Source organism: Perca fluviatilis, chromosome 4, assembly GCF_010015445.1.
Source record: "Perca fluviatilis chromosome 4, GENO_Pfluv_1.0, whole genome shotgun sequence".
In the NCBI taxonomy this organism is placed as follows: domain Eukaryota; kingdom Metazoa; phylum Chordata; class Actinopteri; order Perciformes; family Percidae; genus Perca; species Perca fluviatilis.
The window spans coordinates 336,221-350,239 of NC_053115.1; the positions used below are offsets into that span (position 1 = coordinate 336,221).

General features: G+C 45.5%; 1 protein-coding gene across 1 annotated transcript in view; it reads right to left on the bottom strand.

Annotated features, from left to right (window-relative positions):
* Positions 1–498: 498 nt before the first annotated feature.
* Positions 499–14,019, bottom strand: part of appl1 (adaptor protein, phosphotyrosine interaction, PH domain and leucine zipper containing 1) — a 29,899-nt gene continuing 16,378 nt past the window's right edge. Inside the window, exons 11-21 of the mRNA XM_039798974.1 lie at positions 12,703–12,745; positions 12,552–12,608; positions 10,441–10,532; positions 9,077–9,256; positions 8,053–8,105; positions 7,374–7,548; positions 7,008–7,044; positions 4,994–5,140; positions 4,849–4,899; positions 2,197–2,286; positions 499–1,326 (exon numbers count right to left, since the gene is read on the bottom strand). Coding sequence (XP_039654908.1) covers positions 1,174–1,326; positions 2,197–2,286; positions 4,849–4,899; positions 4,994–5,140; positions 7,008–7,044; positions 7,374–7,548; positions 8,053–8,105; positions 9,077–9,256; positions 10,441–10,532; positions 12,552–12,608; positions 12,703–12,745 — 1,078 coding nt within the window. The 3' untranslated portion in view covers positions 499–1,173. The remainder of the gene's footprint in view (positions 1,327–2,196; positions 2,287–4,848; positions 4,900–4,993; positions 5,141–7,007; positions 7,045–7,373; positions 7,549–8,052; positions 8,106–9,076; positions 9,257–10,440; positions 10,533–12,551; positions 12,609–12,702; positions 12,746–14,019) is intronic.

Consider the following 14,019-nt stretch of genomic DNA (forward strand, 5'->3'; position numbering starts at 1 on the left):
GGTCTTGCTACACCTCCACCTACAGGTCTCGTTACACTGTTACACCGCCACCTACAGGTCTGGTTACACCACCACCTACAGGTCTCGTTACACCTCCACCTACAGGTCTGGTTACACCTCCACCTACAGGTCTCGTTACACCTCCACCTACAGGTCTGGTTACACCACCACCTACAGGTCTGGTTACACCTCCACCTACAGGTCTCGTTACACCGCCACCTACAGGTCTGGTTACACCTCCACCTACAGGTCTCGTTACACCTCCACCTACAGGTCTGGTTACACCACCACCTACAGGTCTGGTTACACCTCCACCTACAGGTCTCGCTACACCTCCACCTACAGGTCTCGCTACACCGCCACCTACAGGTCTCGCTACACCGCCACCTACAGGTCTGGTTACACCGCCACCTACAGGTCTGGAGTGCATATTTATATGTGTATATATATATATATATATATATATATATATATATATATATATATATATATATATATATATATACAGGTACGTGTAAACGAACAGTTTTCTGAAAACTGACAGCTGTGCAGGATGTTATTTTTGGAAAGGGAGAGGTTGAAATGTCGGTTTATGAAAATAGCCGGCCTCGTGGAAACCTAGCATGTGTATCTCTCACTGAGGTGTCCTGCTGCCTTCTGGACCCTCGGCGAAACCTTCGCCTCCTGCCAAAGAGCCCTTGAGCAAGAGTTGACAAGGACACTGTCCAAATCTGTCTCCTTCAGATCCTGGCTTCCTTATTTTGCATGCGCTGCTTTTCTTTTAAACCTTTGTCGTTGCGGTTAGCTCTTTCTATAAAATACACATAAAAAACAAACAGAAACCTACAGTTTAAATCTATATTTGCGAGTGGAGCCGGTATAAAAATCTGCGTTTTCTTTTATATTTTTACACACAGAAGTCCTAACGAGACGTTTCCACTCATACTCCCCTCCTCTTACAGTTAGGGTGCGTTTAATTTATCCTCCGTGAGTGGCAGGCTCCACCACCAACTTCAAACAGAGTCCAGCAAAGGAGGGAGCGCATGTTTTTCAGTCCCAGGCAGCCCGGGTGGGCGGGTGGAGTTCCCCTCTTCTGATTCCTGAGCTGTTGCTTTGACAGTACCAGCCGGGACTCGCCTGGGTGGCAAAACATGCATCCTCCGTGAGCTTTTGTTAGGCTTCAGACTCGCCCTGCTTCTTCCCCTCCTCCCCGGCATCGCTGTCCTCCGATTGGCTGTTGCTGAGCACTAGGAATTGTCCGTCAGCAGAAGGCGGGTTAGCGGCGCGACTCGAGGCGGCGATCAAACGGCTCTGCTCCTCCAGATCCTGGAGGCAAAACAAGGAAAAGTTAAAGTGCCCATATTATGAAAAAAATAAATCACTTTTTCTGGTGATTTGGGGAGTTATTTTGTGTCTCTGGTGCTTCCACACACACACACACTTTGAAAAACACCATCCGTGCTGTTCTGAGTGAGATCTGGTTTCTGAATGTGTCCTGCCTTCAGTCTCCTGGTGAGCTGGTCAACATCTGCACGGCTTTCTACGGCACTAGCCGAAACCAGCTGGCTAACCGCAACTGTAAGCATGCTAGCTCGTTCTCAATAGCAAAGCACTGCTGCAACACACACTAGTTCACCATAATCTACCAAAGAACTACTTCCATGTGCTCCCTGGTTTAGAAGAAGTCTCCCAGCTGATCCTGCCTTGGAACTGACTGAAGTTGGAGAAACAGCCTTTCTTTTACTGTCTCTAGAGTTAGCTAGCTGACATCATCTACGATCTGAGCTACTGAGCATGTGCGAGTGCATTCAAAGATAGTACAGAAGATGAAAAGATGTCTCACTCTGTAGTTAAACAGAGACCTGAACACAGGGTGAAAAGAGGAGCTGCAGCAATGTGCAGTACAACTAAAATATGGTGTTTTTTTTGATAATTAAACCATGTAAACCTATTTTGGTGCAACCTCTAAAATACAATTATGAACCTGAAAATGAGCAGAATATGGGAGCTTTAAATATCTGAAAGATGGTTTAGAGTATAAGTGAGCTATGTTTCAGTGTAGAGTTGTGGTTAAAGTCTAGGGTTAAAGGCGTGTCTGTGTGTGTGTGTGTGTGTGTGTGTGTGTGTGTGTGTGTGTGTGTGTGTGTGTGTGTGTGTGTGTGTGTGTGTGTCTGGGGTTAAAAGGTCAAAGCTCACCTTCTCTATCTGTCTCTGTTTACTCAGTTCTTCCTGCTGTTTCTCTTTGGCCTTGTCGTGCTCCTTCCTCTTCTCCACGGCCTTACGGTCCTACACAATAATAAGACAAAAACTCAAATAATTCACCTCACAACATGACTTTGCATAAACATACACACACACACACACACACTTTCTTAAAGTGCCCATATTATGAAAAAAATACTTTTTCTGGTGATTTGGGGTGTTATTTTGTGTCTCTGGTGCTTCCACACACATACAGACTTTGAAAAACACCATCCGTGCTGTTCTGAGTGAGATACGGTTTCTGAATGTGTCCTGCCTTCAGTCATTTTGCATCCACAGATTTATAGACGTCTCTTTCACCATGTAAGTCTGTGTGGAAAACCTTTTGGGCCAGAGGTGATCACCTGACGAACACGGAAGTTGTAATTTCACTGTCTGGCCGCTATGTCAAACTGGCTTCAAAGCCTGGCGCACTTCCTGGGGGCCGGCTGAAGATACCATCACCCAAATGTGAGTGATTTCGCATTTAGCTTCAGTGTAATCAGTCCTTCCAGAAAAATTTGGAGTTTTTTTGTGACTGTTGCGGGGCAAAAATCCTTGATTATGAGGCACGTTTTCTTAAAAAATGCGATGGAATATTCTATATGATATTTATGCAATTTTATGCGATGAAATTGTGGGAATTTGCAAAAATTGCAGTTTGATAAAAAAAAAAAAGTGATTTAATGACATAATTACGTCACTTCATGATGTTCCCATGGCAAAAGGGGGAAATGGCTGCTCTTATGTGAAGAAAACATGACATTTTTCAACTTTCTGCTAAGATATATTATGGGACTCTTTTCCAACGAAAATGCGGAGATTATGAAATCATGCAATCAGATATAAATATAGATAAATAGATAAATAATCACAGCATTGCCGTCAATGCTGTGATTATTTATCTATATTTTGCGCGGAAATCTGCAATTTATGCGGCGAAAGTGCGGCATATTTGAAAATATGCCGCACTTTGGCTGATTATGTGTTGAATTATGCGATCGCATAATCACGTTTTTCTGGAGGGACTGTGTAATGAATAGGGTTGGGCATTGTTTGGATATTAACGATTCTGATTCTTCCTTTCGATTCCGGTTCTTATCGATTCTCAATTCTGATTCTTTGAGCGGTGGAGTTGAAACGGGTCACATGGTTATTTCACCAATAAGAGGAAAGTTTTATTTAGGGCTGTGCAATTAATCTAAATGTAATCGTGATTATGATTTCGACTCCCAATGATCACAAAAACAGAATAATCGAGAAAAACAATTATTTAGCTCATTACGTTTTGTAAGTAAACTCACAGTTGTATGTTGTTGTTTTTTTAACTGTTGATTTATTTAACTTTTTCCACTGTTTTTTAAGTTCAATAATTGCAACATCTTTCCAGAAGTCAACGAGTAATCGTGTTAAATTATCGTGATTTCAATATTGACCGAAATAATCGTGATTATATTTTTTTCCATAATCGAGCAGCCCTAGTTTTATTTTGATTCAAAGGTGGGTTGCAGTTTGACGAGGCTTTCTTCCAACGTCAAATAAAGCCACGCTAGAGCGCCGCTTAAGCGTGTTTTACAGTAACCGCAGCCGAGCTGGCGCGTGCATATGTGACGTCACGAAATCGCCGTGACTGTTTATACCTGCACTGGTGGTCGCGACACTAGCTGCAGTCTTCTCCAGAACAGAGGGGGCGCTAATGAGCAAAGGTTACAGACGTTGCCCTTTCTACGGACTAGAAGAAGAAGAAGAAGAAAAAGGTAAACAACGGCAGAACTGGCAGCAGCATTGACGTCAATGCTGTGATCTGATTGGATGAGCTACTTGGTGGGATCGAGCCTTTCATTCACCATAAAATAACTCCTCTTAACCCAGTGAGTTTATCAGAGAGACCTGCAGTCGCTCTGAGAGTCCTGGCAGCACGCTGTCGGCGAGCTCGTTCAGGCTTCCTGTTTTCGCCATAAATCGGACGCACCGGCCGGATATTACATCATTTTGACGTCACAATGTCGCGCGCCACCTTGGATGTGTGACGGCCCTGTGTAATCTGGCAGGGCCTCTCTGTGGGAGTGATGCCTCTCTGGTCTTACCCATCTTTGTTTCCATCCTTGTTTGAGTTGATTGCAGATCTGGTGCACCTGGGAGCTGGGAGCTGATAAAGCTCCACCTGGTCAGACTAGACTCCTCTCTCTTCACTACCATCCAGACCTGAACCATGACCTGATCACCACGCCTTCCACATTTTGTTTTGGGTTTATTTAAGTTAGTTAAGTTCTGTTTAGTTTATTCTTTTGTTAAATAAATTACTTTTGATCATTTACGATGCCTCGCTCCCTCTTTTGTCATGGCCTTTGAGCCAGGTTGACAGATGCGTCTACTGTAAAAAAAAAAAAAAAACATTACTGTGCTCCAAGGCTGCAACACAACAAGCGCCTGGCTAATACGGAAACACCAAACTTGCGCATGTTGAATCTGGAACCCGTGATCAGATTTGAAACCAAATCCTCCAAAAACTGATCCCGATGGAATCGTAATTTTTGAAACGACTCCAAGTAGGAATCGGTTCTCGATGCCCAGCCCTAAGTAATGGAGTTTAAAAACCAGCCTCACCATCTCAGAGTGGAAGGCTATCTGCTTGGCCAGACCAACGCTGTCGCAGATCTGAAACACACGAAGAGAGGACACACAGGTCAGACAGACAGACCGAGCAGAGCGCCGGACAGCGAGAGATGAAGAGATGAACAGAGGAGAAGACCTTCTCTCCATCGTTGTTGGACTCAAAGATGTAGCAGACGGCTCGGCTGTCACCCCGCCCGCCAGCGGCAGGCGCCTGCAAAACGAAACCAAACAGCCTCTTGTTGTCCTGATGGGACGAACACTGGACCACACTGGAGAGAGGGAACTACGGGAGGAGAGAGGAGGAGGACACAAGGGAAGGAAATCGAGGAGGAGAGGAAAAGGAGGAGGAGAAAGAGATGATCATTAGAAACATGATTGAGCCCATGGGTCCTATCTTGCACCTGGCGCAGCGCAGCACAAAGCCCGACCTAAGCGTCTTCGCTAGTTTAAGACCGACGCAGTTGGCAGTTTCCCGTCCAGCTCCCACGTTGTTTAAATAGAAAATGCACCTTCTGGTCTTACAGGGAGGTGTGTTCAGGTGCATTCTGGTCTTACAGGGAGGTGTGTTCAGGTGCATTCTGTACTGGGCGTGCTGGTCTTACAGGGAGGTGTGTTCAGGTGCATTCTGTACTGGGCTGGTCTTACAGGGAGGTGTGTACAGGTGTTTCTTGGCGTGCTGGTCTTACAGGGAGGTGTGTTCAGGTGCATTCTGGTCGTGCTGTCTTACAGGGAGGTGTGTTCAGGTGCATTCTGGGCTGCTAATCTTACAGGGAGGTGTGTTCAGGTGCATTCTGTACTTGGCGTGCTGGTCTTACAGGGAGGTGTGTTCAGGTGCATTCTGGGCGTGCTGGTCTTACAGAGAGGTGTGTTCAGGTGCATTCTGGGTTGGTCTTACAGGGAGGTGTGTTCAGGTGCATTCTGGCGCTGATCTTACAGGGAGGTGTGTTCAGGTGCATTCTGGTCTTACAGGGAGGTGTGTTCAGGTGCATTCTGTACTGGGCGTGCTGGTCTTACAGGGAGGTGTGTTCAGGTGCATTCTGTACTGGGCGTGCTGGTCTTACAGGGAGGTGTGTTCAGGTGCATTCTGGGCGTGCTGGTCTTACAGGGAGGTGTGTTCAGGTGCATTCTGTACTGGGCGTGCTGGTCTTACAGGGAGGTGTGTTCAGGTACATTCTGTGCGTGCTGGTCTTACAGGGAGGTGTGTTCAGGTGCATTCTGTACTGGGCGTGCTGGTCTTACAGGGAGGTGTGTTCAGGTGCATTCTGTACTGGGCTGGTCTTTACAGGGAGGTGTGTTCTGGTGTTTCTTGGGCGTGCTGGTCTTACAGGGAGGTGTGTTCAGGTGCATTCTGGGGGTGCGTGGTCTTACAGGGAGGTGTGTTCAGGTGCATTCTGTACGGGCGTGCTGGTCTTACAGGGAGGTGTGTTCAGGTGTATTCTGGCGTGCTGGTCTTACAGGGAGGTGTGTTCAGGTGCATTCTGGCGTTGGTCTTACAGGGAGGTGTGTTCAGGTGCATTCTGTATGGCGTGCTGGTCTTACAGGGAGTGTGTTCAGGTGCATTCTTGGGGAGTATTGCTATCTTGAGGCAGCGGGAAGTGATGGCTCCATTGACCAACAAAAACCTGGTCTAAAGTCAATAATGCGAGCATTTCATTGTTATTTTAACAGAGCATTAGTAAAATGCTCCTAGGCTCGTGCACAGCCCGCGTGCACACTATGCTTGTTACACACACACACACACACACACACACACACACACACACACACACACACACACACACACACACACACACACACACACACACACACACACACACACAGAAGATTACAAATAAAAATATTAGGGTGCAAATCCTCCATCATAACAGCAATGCTCCAAGGTCCAAACGCGCCTGGCTTTTAGAGGGAATGGGAGATGATCTCTGATTGGTTGATTGCATGTAACGCCCAATACACACCTCTGATTAATGAAGACACTAAGAACAACCCTTTAGGACCAGGCGCCCGGCACACAGACCCTTTTTTTCTCCGCCATCGAACTAGCAAAAGTGGCTTTAGACACGCCCTAAACACACCTGGCCACGCCCTGCGCTCAGACCGTTAGAATAGGACCTAAAACTATCTGAGCAGAGAAACAGAGATCATCTCACCCTGAGTCGAGTGACTTGTGTCTGAGGATCAATGAGCCTGAAACAAAAAACATTGATATCAAAGATAACATGTGAACTGCACAGAAAAAAAAAAGTTTCCACAATTAAACAGTTAGTCATTTAAAATTCAATCTTTTGTGATTTCTGTCCTACTTGATGGAAAAGTCATGTTATGTTTCTTAAAATCAATCTGTTGGTTGTGTGTAAATCACATTTCCCACAAATATGTGTGTGTGTGTGTATGTATATATGTATATATGTGTCTGTCTGTCTGTCTGTCTCTGTGTGTGTGTGTGTGTGTGTGTGTGTGTGTGTGTGTGTGTGTGTGTGTGTGTGTGTGTGTGTGTGTGTGTGTGTGTGTCATACTTGAGGCAGTCACAGGTGACCAGCAGGTGTGATTCGGTCATCCTGAAGATGTTGTGGATGGCTCTGGCGGCCAGGATCTGCCTCATGGTCTCAGAGATGATGTCTGCTGACTCGGCGTTACGCACCTCCATGGAGCCCAGGAAGCGAACGATGAAGAGCTGGTGGAGGATCGAGTCTGGACAACAGACACAAATATATTTACAATACATCTTACATCCACTGTGTGACATGCTGCTTTTTGGATGCTTTTATATAGGCCTTAGTGGTCCCCTAATACTGTATCTGAAGTCTCTTTTATATAGGCCTTAGTGGTCCCCTAATACTGTATCTGATGTCTCTTTTATATAGACCTTAGTGGTCCCCTAATACTGTATCTGAAGTCTCTTTTATATAGGCCTTAGTGGTCCCCTAATACTGTATCTGAAGTCTCTTTTATATAGGCCTTAGTGGTCCCCTAATACTGTATCTGATGTCTCTTTTATATAGACCTTAGTGGTCCCCTAATACTATATTTCAGATACAGATAGAGGCAGGATTATTGCTCAGGACCCAAGGAAGTGCAGCGTTGAGTGTGTAGTTGTTCTCAAGAAAGCTGCAACACCTGAGGCCAAGCAATCAGTCCGGTCTAAACAGGAACGCCACTAGGACTAGATAACATGACCCGACAGACAAGCGGTACCTTCACTGTCTTCTGAAGTGCTGTCTCCTGACTCTCCGAATGGATTACTCCTTCTGTGGGGACACACACACACACACACACACACACACACACACACACACACACACACACACACACACACACACACACACACACACACACACACACACACACACACACACACACACACACACACACACACACACACACACACAAACACCACACACACACACACAGACACACACGCAGACACACAGATACACACACGCACGCACGCAGACAGACAGATACAGACACACGCACGCGCGCACGCACGCAGACAGACAGATACAGACACACGCACGCACGCACACACACACAGATACAGACACACACACACACACTCACACAGACACACACTCACACACACAGACATACACTCACACAGACACACACAGAGACACACACGCATGCAGACACACAGACACACAAACACACACACAGACAGATACAGACACACACACACACACACACACACACACACACAGATACAGACACACACACACACACTCACACAGACACACACTCACACACACAGACATACACTCACACAGACACACACAGAGACACACACGCATGCAGACACACAGACACACAAACACACACACAGACAGATACAGACACACACACACATACACGCACGCAGACAGATACAGACAGACAGACAGACACACACACACACACACACACACACATAAGATAGAAATGTATTTGAATATACTTATAAGTCATTAAGAGGGTCTAACGATAGAAGATAGATAGAATGCATTTTATTGTCACTATACACATGTTCAACGAGATTAAAAGCAACTCCTTTTTCCAGTGCCAACATCTAACAACATGGAATAAAATAAGTAGTGCAGGGGGGGGGTAAGGTGCACAGTTCTAAGACGCTATGTGGAGGAATTATATTGCACAGTATACAGATATTGCACATTAATGAAATTGCACAGTATTATCAAAAGTATCGAAAAGAATTTGCGTTCATTGTGACACAGACACACACCTGCTGGTCTGTACTGCCGTCTTGCTCTGTCCTGAGTTCTCCTCGCTGACCGGGGAAATTATGTCAAACTGGATGGGTGTTTCCGGGGCAACGAGGGCATCCAATGAGAGCACGGAAAGGGCAGGGGACGGCTCAGAGCCCACAGAGCTGATGCTGCTCGCTCGGCCCACGCGCCCTTTACTGGAGTGAAGGGAGAAAGAGATGGATGGTTACTGGTGAAGGTGCAGCTTTCCCACAGAAATCTGATTGGCCGAGCGTTCATCTTCACTATATCTGGCAGCTGATTGGTTATGAGGTTGTCAATCAAACCTTGTAGCGCTTTAGGTGAATGTAAATGACACACACACACACACACACACACACACACACACACACACACACACACACACACACACACACACACACACACACACACACACACACACACACACACACACACACACACACACACACACACACACACACACACACACACACACACACGTTTGTGGCACTACCTTTGTGGGGACCCGTCATTGACCTGATGCATTCCCTAGCCCCTTACCCTAACCTTAACCATCACAACTAAATGCCTAACCTTAACCCTTACCCTAACCTTAACCATCACCACTAAATGCCTAACCTTAACCCTTACCCTAACCTTAACCATCACCACTAAATGCCTAACCTTAACCCTTACCCTAACCTTAACCATCACCACTAAATGTCTAACCTTAACCCTTACCCTCACCTTAACCATCACCACTAAATGCCTAACCTTAACCCTTACCCTAACCTTAACCATCACAACTAAATGTCTAACCTTAACCCTTACCCTAACCTTAACCATCACCACTAAATGCCTAACCTTAACCCTTACCCTCACCTTAACCATCACCACTAAATGCCTAACCTTAACCCTTACCCTAACCTTAACCATCACAACTAAATGCCTAACCTTAACCCTTACCCTAACCTTAACCATCACAACTAAATGCCTAACCTTAACCCTTACCCTAACCTTAACCATCACAACTAAATGCCTAACCTTAACCCTTACCCTAACCTTAACCATAACCTAATTCTATCCCTAATCCTAAAACCAAGTCTTAACCCTCAAACAGCCCTTTGAACTTGTGGGGTTCAGCATTTTGGCCCCACAAAGCTGTCGGGACCCCACAAGTATACTGGACTCCCATTTTTTGGACCCCACGAATATAGTTAAACAAGCCCACACACACACACACACACACACACACACACACACACACACACACACACACACACACACACACACACACACACACACACACACACACACACACACACACACACACACACACACACACACACACACACACACACACACACACACACACACACACCTGCTGGGTCTCATGCTCTCGTGTCTCTGCTGGAAGGACGGAGATGGCGTCACGGCTTCAAGAGCCGATTGGTTCACTCTGGCTGCAAGCTCCTGCCAATAGGAAGAAAGTACCGTCAGTCGATATTTGACTAAGATACACTACAAGGCCAAAAGTATGTGGACAGCCAAACTTTCCAGCCATATTTTCTTCAATAAACATTCAAAACATTGGGCATTAAAGGCTCATTTTGGTTTTTAACCCAGACCCTATTTTCCCATGCATTGGTGTCTAAGTTACTAATATGAACGAAAATATTTGGAATTGGTCCAGTATTGAGCTCAACTGGCAGCAGCAAATGTAATCATATATACAATTTCTGTCCACTGAAAGGCCACTGACTAACTCAGATTATTATTCTAAGTGTCTGACAACATTATGGAAAGGATCCCTACAGAGATAGAGCTTTTAGTTAGAGACTACAATCCTGAGGCCGGCTACACACTGGCTGCGTGGCGTGTCCGTTTATATTTGGGTTCCCATGGTAACAGGTTAGAGCGCGCACACTGCCTGCGAGACACGCACGTCTCAGGCGTGGCGTGCTAGAAATAGGACCGGCGCCTATTTCAAGCGACACGCAAGCGTGTTGGAAACGTTTCCAGGCAAAATAGAATAGGAAAAGTTTCTAAAGATAATTTTTTGGGGGCATTTTTAGGCCTTTATTTCCACAGGACAGATGAAGACATGAAAGGGGAGAGAGAGGGGGGAATGACATGCAGCAAAGGGATGCAGGTCGGAGTCGAACCTGCGGCTGCTGCGTGGAGGAGGAACCCTCTTGACAAAAAAAAAAAAAAGATAACTGCCATGGAGTGGTATTGCAGAGCAAATGGGCCTTGATGTTGAGTTTCATTTCACTTAAAGGTGCAGTAGGTAAGTCTTATAAAACTAACTTTCTGTCATATTTGCTGAAACTGACCCTATGTTACAGTAGAACTACATGAATTATGTAAAATAAAATAAAAACAGCTCCTCCTACAGCCTGTAGTGCCTTTGGCAAAATTCCACAGCTCCCTGTTCAGATGCACCAATCAGGGCCACAGGGGGTGGGGTCTATCTGCCTGTCAATCACTGCTCAGGCACGTACACGAATATATAGCGTTCTCCCCTCCCCCTTCTCCCGTGCACGAGCTGCAGAAAGGTTTCCCCAAACTCCGCTAATATTGGAGAGGCTTTTCAGAGGTGGCGTGAGCTCCAGGATTTTAAAGATCTGAAGAACGATGCAGATGTAGCCACATTTCCTCTCGACAGGTAACATAATTACCATGAGTGATTTATCTTTCACTTGGTTATTAGCAGTCAGAAGTCCTCAAAGCTACGATGGTGAGGATATCTATGGATGATAGTAACGTTAGCACAGTGGTCGGTCTGATGTGATGCTGAAATGGCTAACGGTAGCCTGCTAGTTAGCATCGTTTTACTGTTGGTGAGTAAACATTGTGTTAGCGTTTAGTTATTGAACATGTTGTCTGACATGCCGGCAGTTCTGTCAAACTCCCTTGTGGGGGGAGGGGCTTAGGAGACGGTTTGGGCTGCAGCAGAAAGGGGGGGAGGGGCTTAGGAGATGGTTTGGGCTGCAGCAGAAAGGGGGAGGGGCTTAGGAGACGGTTTGGGCTGCAGCAGAAAGGGGGGAGGGGCTTAGGAGACGGTTTGGGCTGCAGCAGAAAGGGGGGAGGGGCTTAGGAGACAGTTTGGGCTGCAGCAGAAAGGGGGGGAGGGGCTTAGGAGACAGTTTGGGCTGCAGCAGAAAGGGGGGGAGGGACTGAGAAGTTGTCGATTTGTTGGCAAAGTCTTGGCTCTTCACAATCTTACCTACTGCAGCTTTAATTGTCTTTCATGTACATAGGCTTGTAACTTTTTCCCACAAACGTTTGACAATCACCATCGTTTGTGTGCTGTTTTACATTAAGCGCCATCTAATGTCAGGGAATGAATATGCACGTTCACTCGGCTCATAGTCAGCGCCGATATTCGTCCCGGTGTGTGTACGGCCCTTAAAGATAGCTGCCAAAATCTCCACGGTGATCATCTGTGACCAGGTAAATGAAAGTTAACGAGGGAAGCAGGACACAGACCTCTGCGTTCTCACTCAGGTAGATCCTTTTGGAGATGTTGTTGATGGTGGAGATCCACTGGAGGAGGAAGCAGCACAGAAGACGGCATGAGGAGACAACAGACAACTGACAGGTAATACCGAGCAGGTCACATGACATCATAACATTTTACCTCTTCGCAGTCCTTCCTGCTCTCCGACTGCAGCGTCACCACTCTGAGAACACAAAACGAGAAAAAAAAGGTTAAAGGTCCCACGGCATTAAAATTTCACTTTATGAGTTGTTTTTAACATATGAGTTCCCAGTGGCTAGAAATGGTGATAGGTGTAAACCGAGCCCTGGGTATCCTGCTCTGCCTTTGAGAAAATGAAAGCTCAGATGGACCAATCAGGAATCTGCTCCTAATGAGGTCACAAGGGGAAAGGTTACCTCCCCTTTCTCTGCTTTGCCCGCCCAGAGAATTTGGCCCACCCATGAGAGAGAGAGAGAGAGAGACATCATGGCTATTATGGTATTAGGGGACCACTAAAGTCTATATAAAAGAGACTTCAGATACAGTATTAGGGGACCACTAAGGTCTATATAAAAGAGACTTCAGATACAGTATTAGGGGACCACTAAGGTCTATATAAGAGACTTCAGATACAGTATTAGGGGACCACTAAGGTCTATATAAAAGATACTTCAAATACAGTATTAGGGGACCACTAAGGCCTATATAAAAGATACTTCAAATACAGTATTAGGGGACCACTAAGGTCTATATAAAAGAGACTTCAGATACAGTATTAGGGGACCACTAAGGTCTATATAAAAGAGACTTCAGATACAGTATTAGGGACCACTAAGGCCTATATAAAAGAGACTTCAGATACAGAATTAGGGGACCACTAAGGTCTATATAAAAGATACTTCAAATACAGTATTAGGGGACCACTAAGGCCTATATAAAAGATACTTCAAATACAGTATTAGGGGACCACTAAGGTCTATATAAAAGAGACTTCAGATACAGTATTAGGGGACCACTAAGGTCTATATAAAAGAGACTTCAGATACAGTATTAGGGGACCACTAAGGTCTATATAAAAGAGACTTCAGATACAGTATTAGGGGACCACTAAGGTCTATATAAAAGAGACTTCAGATACAGTATTAGGGGACCACTAAGGTCTATATAAAAGAGACTTCAGATACAGTATTAGGGACCACTAAGGCCTATATAAAAGAGACTTCAGATACAGTATTAGGGGACCACTAAGGTCTATATAAAAGAGACTTCAGATACAGTATTAGGGACCACTAAGGCCTATATAAAAGAGACTTCAGATACAGAATTAGGGGACCACTAAGGTCTATATAAAAGAGACTTCAGATACAGTATTAGGGGACCACTAAGGTCTATATAAAAGAGACTTCAAATACAGTATTAGGGGACCACTAAGGTCTATATAAAAGAGACTTCAGATACAGTATTAGGGGACCACTA